This window comes from Clavelina lepadiformis, chromosome 4, assembly GCF_947623445.1.
Source record: "Clavelina lepadiformis chromosome 4, kaClaLepa1.1, whole genome shotgun sequence".
Taxonomy (NCBI): Eukaryota; Metazoa; Chordata; class Ascidiacea; order Aplousobranchia; family Clavelinidae; genus Clavelina; species Clavelina lepadiformis.
This window is the reverse complement of record NC_135243.1, coordinates 24,003,204-24,018,999: the sequence shown is the minus strand read 5'-3', so window position 1 is coordinate 24,018,999 and position 15,796 is coordinate 24,003,204. Positions and strand designations below refer to the sequence as shown.

General features: G+C 37.0%; 1 protein-coding gene and 1 pseudogene across 1 annotated transcript in view; both read left to right on the top strand.

Annotated features, from left to right (window-relative positions):
- Positions 1-15,677, top strand: part of LOC143452423 (uncharacterized) — a 91,604-nt gene extending 75,927 nt beyond the window's left edge. The window contains exons 14-20 of the mRNA XM_076953386.1: positions 10,415-10,777; positions 10,957-11,088; positions 13,059-13,389; positions 13,538-13,608; positions 14,380-14,478; positions 14,765-14,845; positions 15,077-15,677. Coding sequence (XP_076809501.1) covers positions 10,415-10,777; positions 10,957-11,088; positions 13,059-13,389; positions 13,538-13,608; positions 14,380-14,478; positions 14,765-14,845; positions 15,077-15,225 — 1,226 coding nt within the window. The 3' untranslated portion in view covers positions 15,226-15,677. The remainder of the gene's footprint in view (positions 1-10,414; positions 10,778-10,956; positions 11,089-13,058; positions 13,390-13,537; positions 13,609-14,379; positions 14,479-14,764; positions 14,846-15,076) is intronic.
- Positions 5,308-7,213, top strand: LOC143451684 (zinc finger MYM-type protein 1-like; annotated as a pseudogene).
- Positions 15,678-15,796: the final 119 nt, after the last annotated feature.

Genomic DNA, 15,796 nt, shown 5'->3' with positions numbered 1-15,796 from the left:
ATATTTAACTTATGATAACATTTCGATATTTTGTTAGATTTCAACTCGCACAAGAAAAACGCTGTTGCGATTAAAATCTGTTTAGAGTGTAACCTGCAAATTTATAAAATGCTGATTACCTAAGGGGCGTCCTTTAGGCCAGCAAAGCCTGCATTCCACCCTAACCTAGATATTAGAAAAGTGCACGGAACACGCAAGGATTTCCTAAAAGTCTGCTACAAAGAAATGATCACTTGAACAGAACAGCTGCAAATGATGGCAAATCTCTATGCTACATTAAACGTGAGCGCGCGTTTTTCTAACATATCAGGGCTAGGGTGGAATTATCAATACCCAGGCTAGGGTGGAATTCAGGCTTTGCTGGCCTAAAGGACGACCCTTAGTTGATCAGCATTTTATAAATTTGCCGATCACATAAATGTGTGTAAATTAATGGTGGTAGGCAACTGGTCGGTTATGAATTGTGTTTGTGGCGGTTGGCAACATGTCACCGCCAGGTTCTGATCACTTGCTTTGTATTCCGCTCACCGAGTGTTAATTCCTTCAGTCGTTTATTTGTTTCATAAGTTCGTTACTGGCTCAATACGATTTTCTTCCCTCACGTTTTGGCCGATCGGTCTCTGCGAAAGTGCTGACGAGAAACAACGTCACAAGCAATCGAGTTTCTTGCAATCGGACTTGAGTTTCTCGTTCTCTAGGTTTTGACGACGGTCAAGAAAGCTCTGTCACCCGTCGTCAATGTAAAAAAGAGTGCGTCGAAGGAACGTACAGAAAATGTCGTCGCCAGTCGGCAGGAACAGCCTCATATATTGAGGAATTTTTGCAAGGGCTCAAATTTTCTTTCAGGCCCGGGCCCATACTACGCTCTTCACGGTCCTGCGTGCGTTGGCACCTCGCAGTTGTAATTATATTTCTTAGAAGTCTCAATTAGATTTCAGTTTGAATTCTCAGCAAAATTATAAGTGCAAAGCTTATCCTTGTATTTAAACAATCTACAGAGAGATTCAGTAAGCGCGTTGTTTATCAATCGAAAAACTTCGTTAATATTTAACCAGCTTTTTAACTTAGCTTTATAACCAACCTCTCATAACGACAATGAGTGCAATCTCAGTTACATATAAAGCACTTTACGGTGTTAGCGCTGTTTCTATTCTTTTACGCTTAGGCTTTCCATTTACTTTGGGCGTCAACTTTTCCAAAGGTAGTTACCAGTTTACAACTGGTTGCAGGCTTCTGCGAATTATTATCTAAAACCAGATTCAAGTTTTTCCCAAAGTACTTAGCTTCTACCAATTGGTTTGTTGGAGTTAAGGTATAGTGATTAAATTGGTTGGCTTTTACCCACAAATTGCATACAACCGTAACGATCTAAATTTATATGCAATAGTTTGTCGTGTCTTTTAGGATCCAGTGTCTTTTAAGGTTGGGTTAATGCAGTAACTGCTTGCAGGAGAATGTTGTGCAATATTTAACAAATCTAACTTAAACGTAAAATCAGTTGGCGAGGATTTTTGTGTTAACCAAAGCTATAGAGTCTGGCACAGTGACTTACAACTAGCTTTTAGCTATTTAACGTTAGCTCAACAATATGTGGCGGACGATGAAATCTCTCGCATGGCGTTTTGTCTCAAGTCAAGTCGTTCTTTCACTGAACTCGAGAAAGTGTTGTTAAACTAACAGCTTAACTCTCCGATCATCAAACTGAAATACCGACGACAGTCAGTTGATAAAGTTTATTAATGATCCCTGCCAGGGCCGGCCTAAGCAAGCGCTGGACCCAATGAATTAGTTGATGCCTGGTACTAGCGATGCCTTTGGCAATTTTGAATAATTTGATTACGTATTAATAATCGTGACAACCCATTATTCAAATGCGGAGCTCGTAGCAAAATTCCGGAAGCCTTTGGAAATTGTAAGTTTTCGGACATATTCGGCGCGAAAGAGGAACTCTTTCCTTTTCCTTTCTCTTTTACCTTCTGAATAATAGTTAAAAATATTTTTATTGTGGTGTTGTTGAAACCCGCTAGCCTACACCACTTTGAAAAGGTAACACAAACGCAAAGTAGGCTATAAGCAGATAGTTAATATCCATTAAAGTGTCAGGTGGCCACATCTCTTTGGATATTATCGAGTGGCAGGCGAACCCAATCGCTACAGAAGTACAGATGGTGAGACTGGATAAGCTGCTCACGCAACTTTTCTCTCTTATCTCCCTTATGCAAGTGCAGTGCAGCTAACCAGTCGAGTATCCCTGCAGTCAAACGCCGGAGAACATGCCCTCCGAAAGGGGAAGATGAGCCCAGGTTACCGAGCTAGCCCTTGTGCAAGTTCCGATTGTTACACATTTTTTATTTGTTTTTTGGATTATTTGAATCGTATAGCCCGAATTTAGAACTACCCACTGAACAGGAGCTATTTTTTCGTTAATTCCTTGCCCAAGAACATTGTGACTGGATGTCAAACACGAGCCGCATTAATGCAATTGCAGCGCTCGAACCACTTGCCACCAGGCTGACTTAACTTGTTTTCCTTTGCCTTGAACAGGCGCCTTGTGCCAGTAAACTTAATTGGCGCCTTATAACTGGCAACTGGCGCTTTGTTGTTTTCAGTCATCTGCGAGTGCTGGGCTGAGTTGGTCGCCAGATTTGAGATTTAGTTGCATCGCTGTAGCCTGCTGGCCTGGTGTGGTCTTGTATCTCGCAAGCACATTCTGGAAACGGCGTTGTGTGTTGGAGATTGGTTGTACTAAGTCATAAATCAGGATGGTGTACTCTGTACAGCATATACTAAGCCTAGTTAGGACTTGGCTTTCTAGTCAAGACTATTGCTTGATTAATGACCGTTTTAAAGCTATTCCCATGGTATATTCTGAACTTATGGTTATAAGCTATGTACTGCGTTTGTAGTGGCGAGGTCGCGTGGGAAGAAATTTGATATTTTGCCCTTCGTTCTATGTTACAAGTATGCATATTAAATTGACTTGGCGTAAATTTTGGCATCTTGTTTATTGGTGCAATTATCCGGCGAACTAACTTTCCAGTAGAAGCTACAGGCTACTGATACTCGTTCACGCAACTAATACTTAATCTGCAAGCTGGAAGCTGGTGAAGTAGAGTTATTTTATCGGCCGCCGGCTACCAAAGTAGCCCAGAAAAATTGGGACCTTTCATGATCAAATTACCTTGAACATAAATATGAAAAATAACTTGACATTAGCCGAATTCAAATTCTAAACCTCCAGCATAGTAGCAGGTTAGATCTGAGAACAAACTGTTACGCCACAGAATTACCTTTTTCATTAACAGAAATCTACCAACTTTCACATGGTGGTTTTTCAACTTAGGTATATGGTTGCCGGTGAAGTAATCACTCTGAAAAGCAAATTGAATATAATTATTTATTTGTATAAAGTAAATTAAATGGGTAAATTAGTACATTAAATGTAAAGTAAATTTATGGGAAAAAGTTTGCTGTCCCATTCCCTTTGAGACATAACAATGTAAAAAATGTCTTATATAGTGGATCCGTTCACCTAACAAAGATTTTGATTGTTGGCACTTGAAAATATGGTTGCTATTTGAGAAGATAAAACTGTGGTTCTTAACCTTTGCAACCCCGAAGACCCAACTTCTCAGAAATAGTAGCCTTGAGAACCCCTCGTTTGCGCAACCTTCAAAGGATTTAATGTTGAAAAGAATTTAGGCACTTCTTCTTAAGACCCCATTGTGAAGCGGTGTTCTACAATCATAACTTAGTGAATGCAGTGTTGCGATTCCTCTCGTTCAGCATGTTTCATATATACAGTGATAAACCTATGTGGTGTCATAGATAAAATTAAATCCGGCATTTCTTCACACTTTATTCGATTTTTCACTTATGTTATATTGTGTACTACAGTTTAGTGTTAATCAGTTGGCAAAAAGAAAAAAACAAATTATATGAAGAAAAATTAACAACTTCAAAGTTAATCAAAGATAACTCAGATATACATAAATGTAAAGAGATCCAACATCTTCAGTCGATAAATCAATGTAAAATTTTGTAACATTTTGCTGACTTGAACAGAAAATAAAACACAGTGTGCTGTTTTGCACTGGAATATGAGTTTTAATTAACTGAGGAGTGGGAGATATAATGCATGGGACCTAGGAAGCTTGCATGGTGTGCCTTGGGTTAGTTTTGTATGCAACGGAGATCGCATATAATGGGTGAATATTGTTGGTCTTGACTTCTTCATTTTATGTGAAGTCTACTTTGTATTTATTTGCCACATCCCTTTTCTACTGAAGCACAACACAAAAGTATGCATGAAACTGTGCATTAAAAGTTATGATTTAAAGTGTTCAATAATCTTCACTTGTGTTTGTGTTTGCAGGAAAACGAAACCATGAGCAGTCCATCAAGTACGAATGTTTTGGCTATAGCAAAAGGTGAGTATCTAAAAGCAGAACAACAAGACTTATAAACAACATCGGTGTCTTTGGATACCTGATTTTTAATCCTGCATGAAGTTGTAGATAGCTATGTACACGGGCGGCGAACTTGGGTGGACAAGGCGGATTTTTCTAATCGACTCGACTAAGACTAAGAATCGACTAAGATTTCCTCATAGCTTGCTCGTCGTGATAGCAGATGCGACAAGCTTTGCAGACTTAACATTTTTATCAATGCGATCCAAAACTAATGGACTTTCTGCACTCACCCATTTACTTGTTACACATTACATAATAAACTTTATGACGTAACACGTGACTTTCTCGCGATACAATAACCATTATTACAACAATGCAATTTAATTTTAAATGAACTCTAAATTAAACACGTCATACAATAAGATGACCAGTGGAAAATTCTAAACGAAAAATAGGGAAATAAAGTTTTCCACTGTTCAATTTTCCAAAACGGAATTTTACAATTTGGAAAATTGTGATCACAAAATTTTCCTACGTCTACTAATTTAATACGGAATTTTACAAGTAGGAGTATGCCAAGATTAGGCTAAATTTTCAAACGTCTTTCAAATAAATTTATAAGTCTTCAATTAAATTCGTTTAGACATGATCAATGCGAGTAAAATGAGCTTTGTTAAACGTAATGATGTAGAAAGGTCAGGGAGGTAAACATCTATTAGGTCGTTTTTCGCTCAGAATAGACCAGGGAAACGACAAAAGAACGACAACGAAGTTAGTTTGCCGCATGAGAAAGAAGACGTTTTGACTTCAGATCCGTCTATTCCTGGTTGTTCCGAAAGTTTGAATATTAGTGTTTCAGCGGAAACTTTAACAACTTCGGGCACTGCAGAGAAATATGCTTTGCGATTGCTTGAACAGCACGAATTTGGGTATTTGTGCAGTGTGCAATTGGGCTTCTTCAGCAAATCATGTGACCCCTGATGTTATTTCGACTTTCAAACATAAGTATCCAGTTTGGCTGACAGGATACAAAGATTGGAAGCACATCAAAGGGGCCGCCAAGAAACACAGCGAGAGTTCCCTTCAAAAGCTCTGTCTTGACGCAAAGCTGAACTACGCCGGAAAAAGTCAGGTTGCCGCTTTAGTTAATTCAAAAGCACAAGAAAATCTCAAGCGAAATAGGGTTGCACTTGAGGCAATAATTGAGAGTATAAGATTTCTCGCTCAGCCAGGTCTAGCTTTGAGAGGACATGACGATAGCAAGTCGAACTTAGTGCAAACACTTATACTACTGAGGAAACGTAATGAAGATGTGTCACTCTGGTTTGAAAGATTAGCAAAACCGAAATGGATCAGCCATGATGCACAAAATGAAATGTTGCAAATGATAGCAGAGGCAGTAATCCGAGGTGTCGTAGCTGATATTAATAAAGCAAAGTTTTTCAGTATAATTGCAGATGAAACTACTGATGTTTCAAATCAGGAACAGGTTTCCATCTGCGTTCTGTATGTTGACGAGAATTTATGTGTCCAAGAACATATTTTAGGGCTTTATGCAACTGATAGCACGGATTTTCTCACCTTATTTAACGTTATTAAGAGCTGCGTTACTTCAGTTGAACTAGACTTGAAAAATTGTCGAGGGCAAACATATGATGGCGCAGCTAACATGCGTGGCCGTCTCACCGGTGTGCAAGCACGGTTTAAGCAGATTAATCCAGCGATGACATTTATTTACTGTGCAGGTCATCAAATAAATCTTGTTATACAAGATGCTTTCAACACAACCATTGAGAGTATTGCTGCCATTAGAATCTTAAGTGCTGTGGTGAATTTTATCATGGCTTCTTCTAAACGATAATTAAGCTAAAATCAGTTTAAACTCAATAGCGGCTGCAGCTCATTTAAATCTCTCCGGCCGTTGTGTACCACAAGGTGGGTTTTACGCCTTCCTGCTCTGGATTTATTCCTTTCTCAGTATCAAAGCGTTCTGGATTCGTTGGCGAGTTTGTCAAACGACTTCTCAGTTGACAGTTCCACACGTAGTAATGCAAATTCTCATCTTCATTCTATGGAGAAATTTTCAACTTATTTCATGCTTCGAGTTTTACAACTTCTTCTGATGCATGTGGTACCAATTCATGTTAAAGTCCAACGTCGTGGCATGAGCGTAGGCCATTTTCGCAATCTTAGCAAAAATCTGCTTATGATCTTGTTTGGTTTTGGCGATGAACAGCATGCGAAGCAGTTTTTTGAAAAATGTAAATCAGAATCACGAGACTTGGGCCTCAAACTTCCAAGTTTACCTCGTCGATCAGGATCTAGAAGCGTTATGCTTCAGCAGACAGGAAATGCTTCTGCGAAAGAATACTATGCGTCTCTCTACGTGAAAGTTTTCCAGGAATGCTGCGCTGCATTGAAGAAGAGGTACCCTCAGGAAGATTTGACGTCAGCTTCAGCGGTTGAAGATGCATTACTTCAACCAAGCAATCCTATTTCTAGTTGCATTGCAGAGCTGTATGGCAACGATTTGGACACAAATCGTCTTAATCTTGAAATGCAACAGCTTAGAATAGTTGCTGAGGAAAAGTTATTTGAGCTAGTTTCTGTGAATGACTTTTGTGAGTTTTTTAAGACCGATGTATGCTATAAAAATTTATTTCCAAATGTTCTGACCTTGCTCCGCATTTATCTGTCATTAGTCATTACCATGTACCGCCTGTGAAGCAGAACGATCTTTCAGTACATTATGTCGTTTGAAAACTTATTTGCGTACGACCATGTGTCAGAAATGGGCTTAATCACGTTTGTATATTAAATATGTTTAAGAAACGAGCAGACAAACTTGACTTAAATTCTTTAAGAAATGAATGGATTGATTGCAGTTCCTTTGGCCAGAATATTTTTTCCAAGTGAGATTATTTGAACTTCTCAGTGTGTTTTATTATGTACTTTTCATTACTCTTGTTTTGAATGTTATGTCTGTGTGTATGTTTCAAATGAATACAGTTTGAGTCAAAAGGTTATATATGCTTTTGTTGGAAGTGTTTTCCCATCCCTAGTGTTACGGAAGTTACGTCTGTACAGACAAATATAATGATAAAAAATAACCTTGGGACAACGCATGCAAAGAGTTTAAAGAGAATAGCGAGTGCAAAGCTAGAAGAGGGTGCGGAAAATCACAGACGAGATACTTTACTGCAGGGTTAAAAATTTTAACGTTCTTGAATATGTGTCAAATAGAAGTATATTCAGTAATCGTTCCTGCTAATTTTGTTAGATCTGTTTCGTTTTTTTGATGCGAATAAAATAAAAAACGAACAATAATTAAATAATAGATAATGAATGAATAATGCGTAAAAGAATGTTTTTCATTTTTTGCCGTAAACTTCACAGAACAAAAGTAGGACATATTGTAGAACAAAGAACATGCTCCCAGCGATTCGTAGGAAGAAAAAAATGGCAAAGCACTAAGACATGAATAGAAATACAATTGTGCTATAAGTGGTAGGTTAGCATAACCAACAAGTCTAGAAATTTTATAAAAAGTAAAAACTTGTAGCAGGGCTGTTGTTGCAAATAACGTTGATTAGAAGTATATGTTATCTTAGGCTTACAATATTTTTGTGATTGAAAACCGGGACGCTTCAGAACAACGAGCCCTATCAGATAAATGTGGTTCATATTTTACTAGAAGTATGAGACTATTTCAGATTCCTATCGTCAGGGACAACCGAAGTAGTAAGACACCAAGAAAAACTAAAATAATGGATTTTACTAGGAAACAAAACAATGTTCAAGCATTTGTAAATTTACATAATCGTCCAATCATACTTTTCTGTAGACAATACTTTCTTCCAGAAGTCTATATTCGACTTTATCTTCTCATAAAAATCAAAGCAGGAAAAGTCAGTTTTAATTTTGCAGGTGATAAGGACTTTCACATTCAAATGGTTTTTGCAGAAGAAAATGCAAACAAGTAACGGTACCGTACGAAATAAGTTCTTTCAATAACCTAACTGCAAAAAGATCATCTCCTCCTCCTAGGCTACTATTACTGAACAAGCGAATGCGCTAACAAACAACTCACTACTGGACCAATTACCCGCTATAATGACGTAACAATTACTTTTAAATTTAACACAACGAAACAAGAACACGCATCGGGTATTGCTTTTCAGCAAATTGGCTAAACAGACCAATCACAACCTGATAATATTCGTGTAGTGTAAGGCAATGCTGGCTGAGTAAATGCCAAAGCGGGACTTTTAGTTGACTGATCGGGACAAAGCCTTTAAAAGCGGGACTGTCCCGGCTAAAACTTGACGTATGGTAAGCCTATTTATCTTATTTTGTGTTTTTACAACAATCCTTGACACGGGGAATTCCCAAACATCTGAACCTATTAACTTTTCCGCCCTACATTTTGTAAACTTCTGTGCTCTTCCACATCCATCCAGGATGAAGTAAATGCAGGTTCCACTACTACTACAAACCTGGAATCCCCAGGTATAAAACAAGGAACATCCCTTGATCAAATTGGTTTAGTTACAAATGAGCAAACTGGTATATGATTTATTATCAATTATATGATTTATTCCTAACAACCTATACCACATATACTATATATATACCGTACTACACTACATATGCTATAACAACCTATACCCTGAACAACCAATACCAATTATCCACCAATATCAGGTTGATTTTGCCAATTTAACATCATTAATGATATGTTGGTCAGTTGTTTAGCGTTTTGAAACAAACCAATCCTCTTAACTTTTAAAGCTTATTCATTGCACTTTGTCCAACATAAGTGTAATGATAAAGATTTTTATTCTGTGCTTTTCCTTGTTTCATCTACAGAGCAATCAACTTCTGCTGCGTCCATCCAGGATAAAGTGAATGAAGGTCTCTCTGCTTTCCAAATCCAATATCCTTATGATACAGAACAAGTGACATCACTTTCCACTCTCACAATCCGGGAATCCCCAATGCTAAAACTACTCAGGCCAAGTCAGTATTTCGTTAAAATATTTATTTGTGTTTTTTCATTCAATTGCTTTTACAAAATGTTTAAGATAGCAGCTGATTGCTTAAACGCGTGTATCATCGCTTATCGTTATTTTTCAAGTTACCAACTTCATAAAAATAAAAGTTTAAAGTCCATGATTGCTGCTTACACCCCAGAAATAATAACGCAACAAGTTTAGAGGCTGAAGTAGATGTGAGCTTAAAATAAGCCGCACAATTTACTGTGAATGCTTTTCATAATCGATTGATTTTAAAATCATTTCTAGCTCTTCACACTGCCACAGAAATAAAACCAAAAACTGAACCAGCAGATGGAGCTGGTGAGACTGCAAGTGATGTTGCCAAAACATCTTCAGGTAAATAGAAAAAGTCGGAGAAAAATATCTAAGTAATTGCAAATAATGAATAAAAAGAGACATTATCTTGACATTATCGTGACAAGCGATAAACGGTGACACACGATGGATCAATAACACCTATATATTACGTCACTAACAATCATGTTAACCGCTCTATTCAAGAATAATTCTGCCACAGTGGTGTGACAAACATATTTCTCATCGCTGTATAATGCAGAGAGAATTATGTTCAATGCATCCATATTAAAGCAGAGTTGAAAATGAATTATTTGAAATTTAACTTTTGAATTTCTTCAATGCAGGGTTGGAAATTATGAGTGAAAAAATCTCATCCATAAATAATCTGATTTCAGAGCAAAAATTAGACGAAGCACTGACGGTTTGTAAAAATTTAATTACCACGATGAAGAGCACTTCTTTGACCGGAAAAGACGCATTCGATGTCGGAAATGACATCATCAATCTCATGCTGACTCTGAGTCGTGAGAAATATTCATCGAAAATATTGACACTTCTGTTGCTTGCAGGTGATCTTACTCAAACGTTAAACATTCTTAAGCACTCAACAAACTCAAGTAAGATTACTCAAACTTGTATTGTGCGCAGGTGATCTTCACAAACAGATTGATGATCCTACTGAGAAAGTGAAACTGATGGAGAGATACGCATTTGAATGTTACGAATTTGTATTGCGATACAACAAACATCTGCAACGAACCACATATCGTCATTTGATTTCACGCATGACTGACTTCGTTCATTGCATCCAATCAGTGAAAGTCGATGATGAAAAGTTGGCGGCAACATCGAAAGCTCAATGTTGGATGACCATCGCAGAGTGCCATAGATATCTTGCTGAATACTCGCGCGCAATCAAAGTTCTCCAACTGGCCATTGCCACATTGGAATTGACATTCGGCGATGGATGTAGGAAGATGTGGTTGTACTCAGCATGCTGCAATAATATAGGTTCGTATGTTAATTGACAACGTCATCACCATATAGCAATTTATGTTTTAAAATAATAATTAATTCATTGTTGGTTTATGAATTGGTGATTATGACGTCAATGTTAATTATGATTGATAATTAATCAAGTTTTTTATTTTATAAATATTTATCCTAATCATTGATTTATAATTCTTTAGGTTTTTATTACGCACTCAACAACCAACCTGAGGAAGCTGAGACGTTCTACATCAAAGCATTTCACGCACATCAGGAAGTGGAAGATAGGAGCGAGCAATGGAAGATGAAAAATATTCATCTCACATTTAATAGTAAGAAATAAAAATAATTGTTGTCTATGTTTAACCTTGGGTGATGCTGTCATTGATTACGTCATAGATATTTACGTAATTGAACCCATTCTTCCCATTGAACGTTTAAGGAAATGACATCACTATGACGCAATTAAAATATAAATTCTTACGTTTTGTTAATATATATAAAATAATAATAAAATATAAATAAAGTCTTAGTGTTACGATTATCTTGTCTTGGTAACGTCATAATAAACAAATCAAACATGCGACCTGTTAGACTGTCACAATCGCTTGAAAGTGGCAATTTTACCTCTGTTTTAAAGATTTCTGTATATTATGACATCATCTTGGTTTAATCGTACTCAACTTAACTGAATGTCCTCGCACAAAGCTGCAGAAAATTTAAAGTGGTTGTTTGCTGTTGTATATATGCTGTATATATATGATTTATTGGGTATTTTATTTGCTGTTCCTACAAGTTTATATCGCATCATTTCAACAACGTGAGTATCTTATACTGCTGCAGAAAAGTTAAAGTGGTTGTGTTTTGCTGAACAATGTGGTAATCGCTCTTCTGGTGGTCACTTTGATATCTGACCGCAACGTAAGAACGTGGCGAAAAGGCGAAGCTGAACAAGAAACGTTACCGAAATTGAAGAAAGCAAAGCATCTGCAGCTTTCCCACGTTTCCCGTGAAGACACGAAGTCAGGGTTTTCTAAAACGTCATGAATTCTCAATTCGTCGTCGCACCTACATAGCCCAGAAACTACCGTCCGATTTCGAACATAAGCTAGGAAAATTCCAACGGTTCATAATTATAAACGACGTGCCGAGAAGAAATACGATTTCTCTCAAATTGGAAACGCTGACCAGACCCCGGTGACCTTCGATATTCCACATCAACCAACACTCGATTTCAAGGGTGGAAAATCTGTCCACATAAGAACGACAGGCAATGATGAAAATCATTTTACTGTGATGCTTCCGGTAACTGGTGATGGCGCAAAACTGCCACTTTGTGTTGTTTTCAAGTGGAAAACCAAAAAAAAGCTACCAACTGGCATTGAGGTACGAGTGAACGAAAAATGTGGTTCGATCCCAGTCTAACACGTAATTGGATTGAAACTGTTTGGAGCAGACGACCAGGAGGGCTACGTAAGCAACGATCGTTGCTTGTTTTGCTTCCGATGCCACCGATAAAGCGAGGTCAAAGATCAGTTAAAGAAAATGAAAACCGACTTTGCAATTATTCCCGGGGACATGACAAGTATGCTACAACCACTGGACGTTAGTTTAAGCAAATCTTTAAGTCGAAATTGCGTGAGCAGTGGAATCGGTGGATGGCGGAAGGCCAAAAAATGTATTACAAAGAATGGCCCAATTTGTTGGCCTTCAATCACAGAAATTTGTCAGTGGTTTAAGGATGCATGGCAATGCATACCTGAAGATATGATGGCATCGTGATTTAAAAAATTGTTGCGTAACAAATGTTCTAGATGACACCGAAGACCACCTAATCTACGAAGACAATGACTTCATTGATGATTGCGCTGACAACGAAAGTGAATTAAACATCTTTCGTGCAGACGATGCTGACCAAGATATTTTAAAATCTATTTTTGAAGCAAGCGATAAAGATGGCGAGTTTAAAGATATTTGGACCCACGAGTTATTTTTCTCTATTCTTCTTTATAGTAAAGATTTTTGTGTTTTATGACGTCACCTTTGTTACTTAACTGAATGCCCTCGCACAACGCATGTTATGACGTACCAGGCTGAGATGGGAAGCATCTATAAAAATCGCCACTAATTTGCGGTTAACAAAGAGATAATCTTTCATATGTTACGTCAGAATATATTTATTGTGACGTCAACATGCGTGTGGACACAATTAGTTGTCCCAGCTATTCAAGCTTTTGGATCAATTACTTTTTATCAATGTTAATTTTGTATAATTGTGACTATAATTGTTTTTGTTTCTTAGATTTGTGCGAATTGTACCAACACCATCCAACCATGACGAGGGATAAAGGAAGTGACGTTTACAACATCCTTCAAAAACAAAAGCACCTGACGGGACTTCTCCGCTTCTGGAACATGTTATTGAGCTTACGATTGATGATTGTTCTCAATCTGGATGGTGACGTCAAATCCATCTGCAATGAACTCGCCACCATGGCAACGGACATATCACCACCAACTGATCAACGCATTGTATTATGTATCGATCTCAGAGCAATCGCCGAACTTTTATCGTCAAAGAATGATGATGAATCAGCGAAGTCTTTACTAGAATGTGTGGATAAATTTAAAAAGTAATTTTTCTTGATTTAAATATAACTTCCACATTACGTCAATATTACGTCATTATTATCATAAAATATATGTGTGAGTCTTTGATTGTTGTAAAAACATATTCAATGTCTGAAATTGTGAAGTGAAAACAAAATTATATTGTTGCAGATTTTTTTCCAAAGTTGACGAATCATCTAAAGGAAATGTATCACATCACCAGGCAAATGATGACGTCACTAGTAAGAATTTATTGCAATTGTAACATGTGACATACGTCAGCTAATTATTTTTGGTGTTTGCAAAACTTTTGATATAGCTTTATGTATGTCATGTTCATCTACAACTCATGTTGGCATGAACATTATATTTATGGAGTTGTGTTTGAAATTTTAAACAAACCACTGAAAAAGAAAAGGTGGCAAAATCGTGCAAAGATGATTTTAAGCGTCAAAGAACACGTTCAGCAGTGAAGAGTAAGTTATAACTAAAATGAACCCGGTTGTTATAATTTTCCAGGATTACTTGCTATGGCAAAATTTTTGTAAAGTTGCAGCTTGGTGCACAAGTAAAACGGGTTTTAGTAACCAGGGATGATAGCCTAATAGGGCAAGAGGTCAAACAATTTTTAATTTATTCACTCCTAATAAAATTCAAGTATTATCTGGCTGTGGGTACAGGTTTGGTCAGAAAAACGGCGAGCCCGCGTAGCAATCTAATTCTCTGAGTTCAAACACCCTTATACTGTACATACCCTACTATATACCGTACTACACTAGATATGCATACCTATATGATATACTAACCTATACCCTGAACAACCAATACCAATTATCCACAAATATCAGGTTGATTTTGCCAATTTAACATCATTAATGATATGTTGGTCAGTTGTTTAGCGTTTTGAAACAAACCATTCCTCTTAACTTTTAAAGCTTATTCATTGAACTTTGTCCAACATAAGTGTAATGATAAAGATTTTTATTCTGTGCTTTTCCTTGTTTCATCTACAGAGCAATCAACTTCTGCCACGTCCATCCAGGATAAAGTGAATGAAGGTCTCTCCACTCTCACAATCCGAGAATCCCCAATTCAAAAACAAATCATGCCAAGTCAGTATTTCGTTAAAATATTTATTTGTGTTTTTTCATTCAATTGCTTTTACAAAATGTTTAAGATAGCAGCTGATTGCTTAAACGCGTGTATCATCGCTTATCGTTATTTTTCAAGTTACCAACTTCATAAAAATAAAAGTTTAAAGTCCATGATTGCTGCTTACACCCCAGAAATAATAACGCAACAAGTTTAGAGGCTGAAGTAGATGTGAGCTTAAAACAAGGCGCACAATTTACTGTGAATGCTTTTCATATAATCGATTGATTTTTAAATCTTTTCTAGCTCTTCACACTGTCACAGAAATAAAACCAAAAACTGATGGAGCTGGTGAGACTGCAAGTGATGTAAAAAAAACATCTTCAGGTAAAAAGGGGAAAACTGTTAAAATAAGAAAAATATCTCGGTAATTGCAAATAGTGAATAAAAAGATCATGTTTGCTTGTGTACTTCCATCAGCATGATGCACTTAACATCATATAACACACAATATCTTTTCTACAATTTCATCTATTTCTTTACATTTGTTCAGTCACATCCGACATATGTATGTTGACACAGATTTCTATCCCTGACTTTAATTTGTTTAACCAACAGAGCAATCTTCCTCAACCTCTGCCACATCCATCCAAGATGAAGTAAACGCAGACTCCTCTACTCTCACAACCCGGGAATCTCCAGCTGTGAAACAAGGGGCATCCCCTGAAAAAAGCGGTTTGGTGACGAATGTTCAAACTGGTATATGATTTATTATCAGTTATATGATTTATATCTATCCATAGCCCTAAGTATTAAAAATGACATTCTTGAAAATTGAAAAAAAATTGACCGAGGTAAACCGATGTCAACACAAAATGTAGCAGCAGCAGCAGCAGGTCCCTGCAAAGTTGATGTGAGTTTCACTGATGAGTCAGAAATTAAAATGAAAGTAAGAAAATTTACTTTTAAAACGTTTTACTTAAATTAAGTGTTGAATTTTTAATGAAATGCCGCAGATAATATAATTGTTTTTAATGTAAACAGAAATACATAAATATATGCTAATCACCTCAGACTCATGCAACTGGTGACCGGACACATATGGAACAAGCTCAAGTGCACACATTTGGGGATTGACACTTTGTCATTTTGGGCACAATCACAGCATAATTAATTAGCAAAGAGTAGACCGACAACATTAAGTTAGGCGTATGATTATTTGTTCGCTCCTATTTGTGGTGTCTTGTTTTGATATAGTTTTATAAAAAATTCTTGCCACAAAGTTAACTGCCAATGTTTTAATGTTATTATCTCAGACTAACATGAGTTTCAATAAAA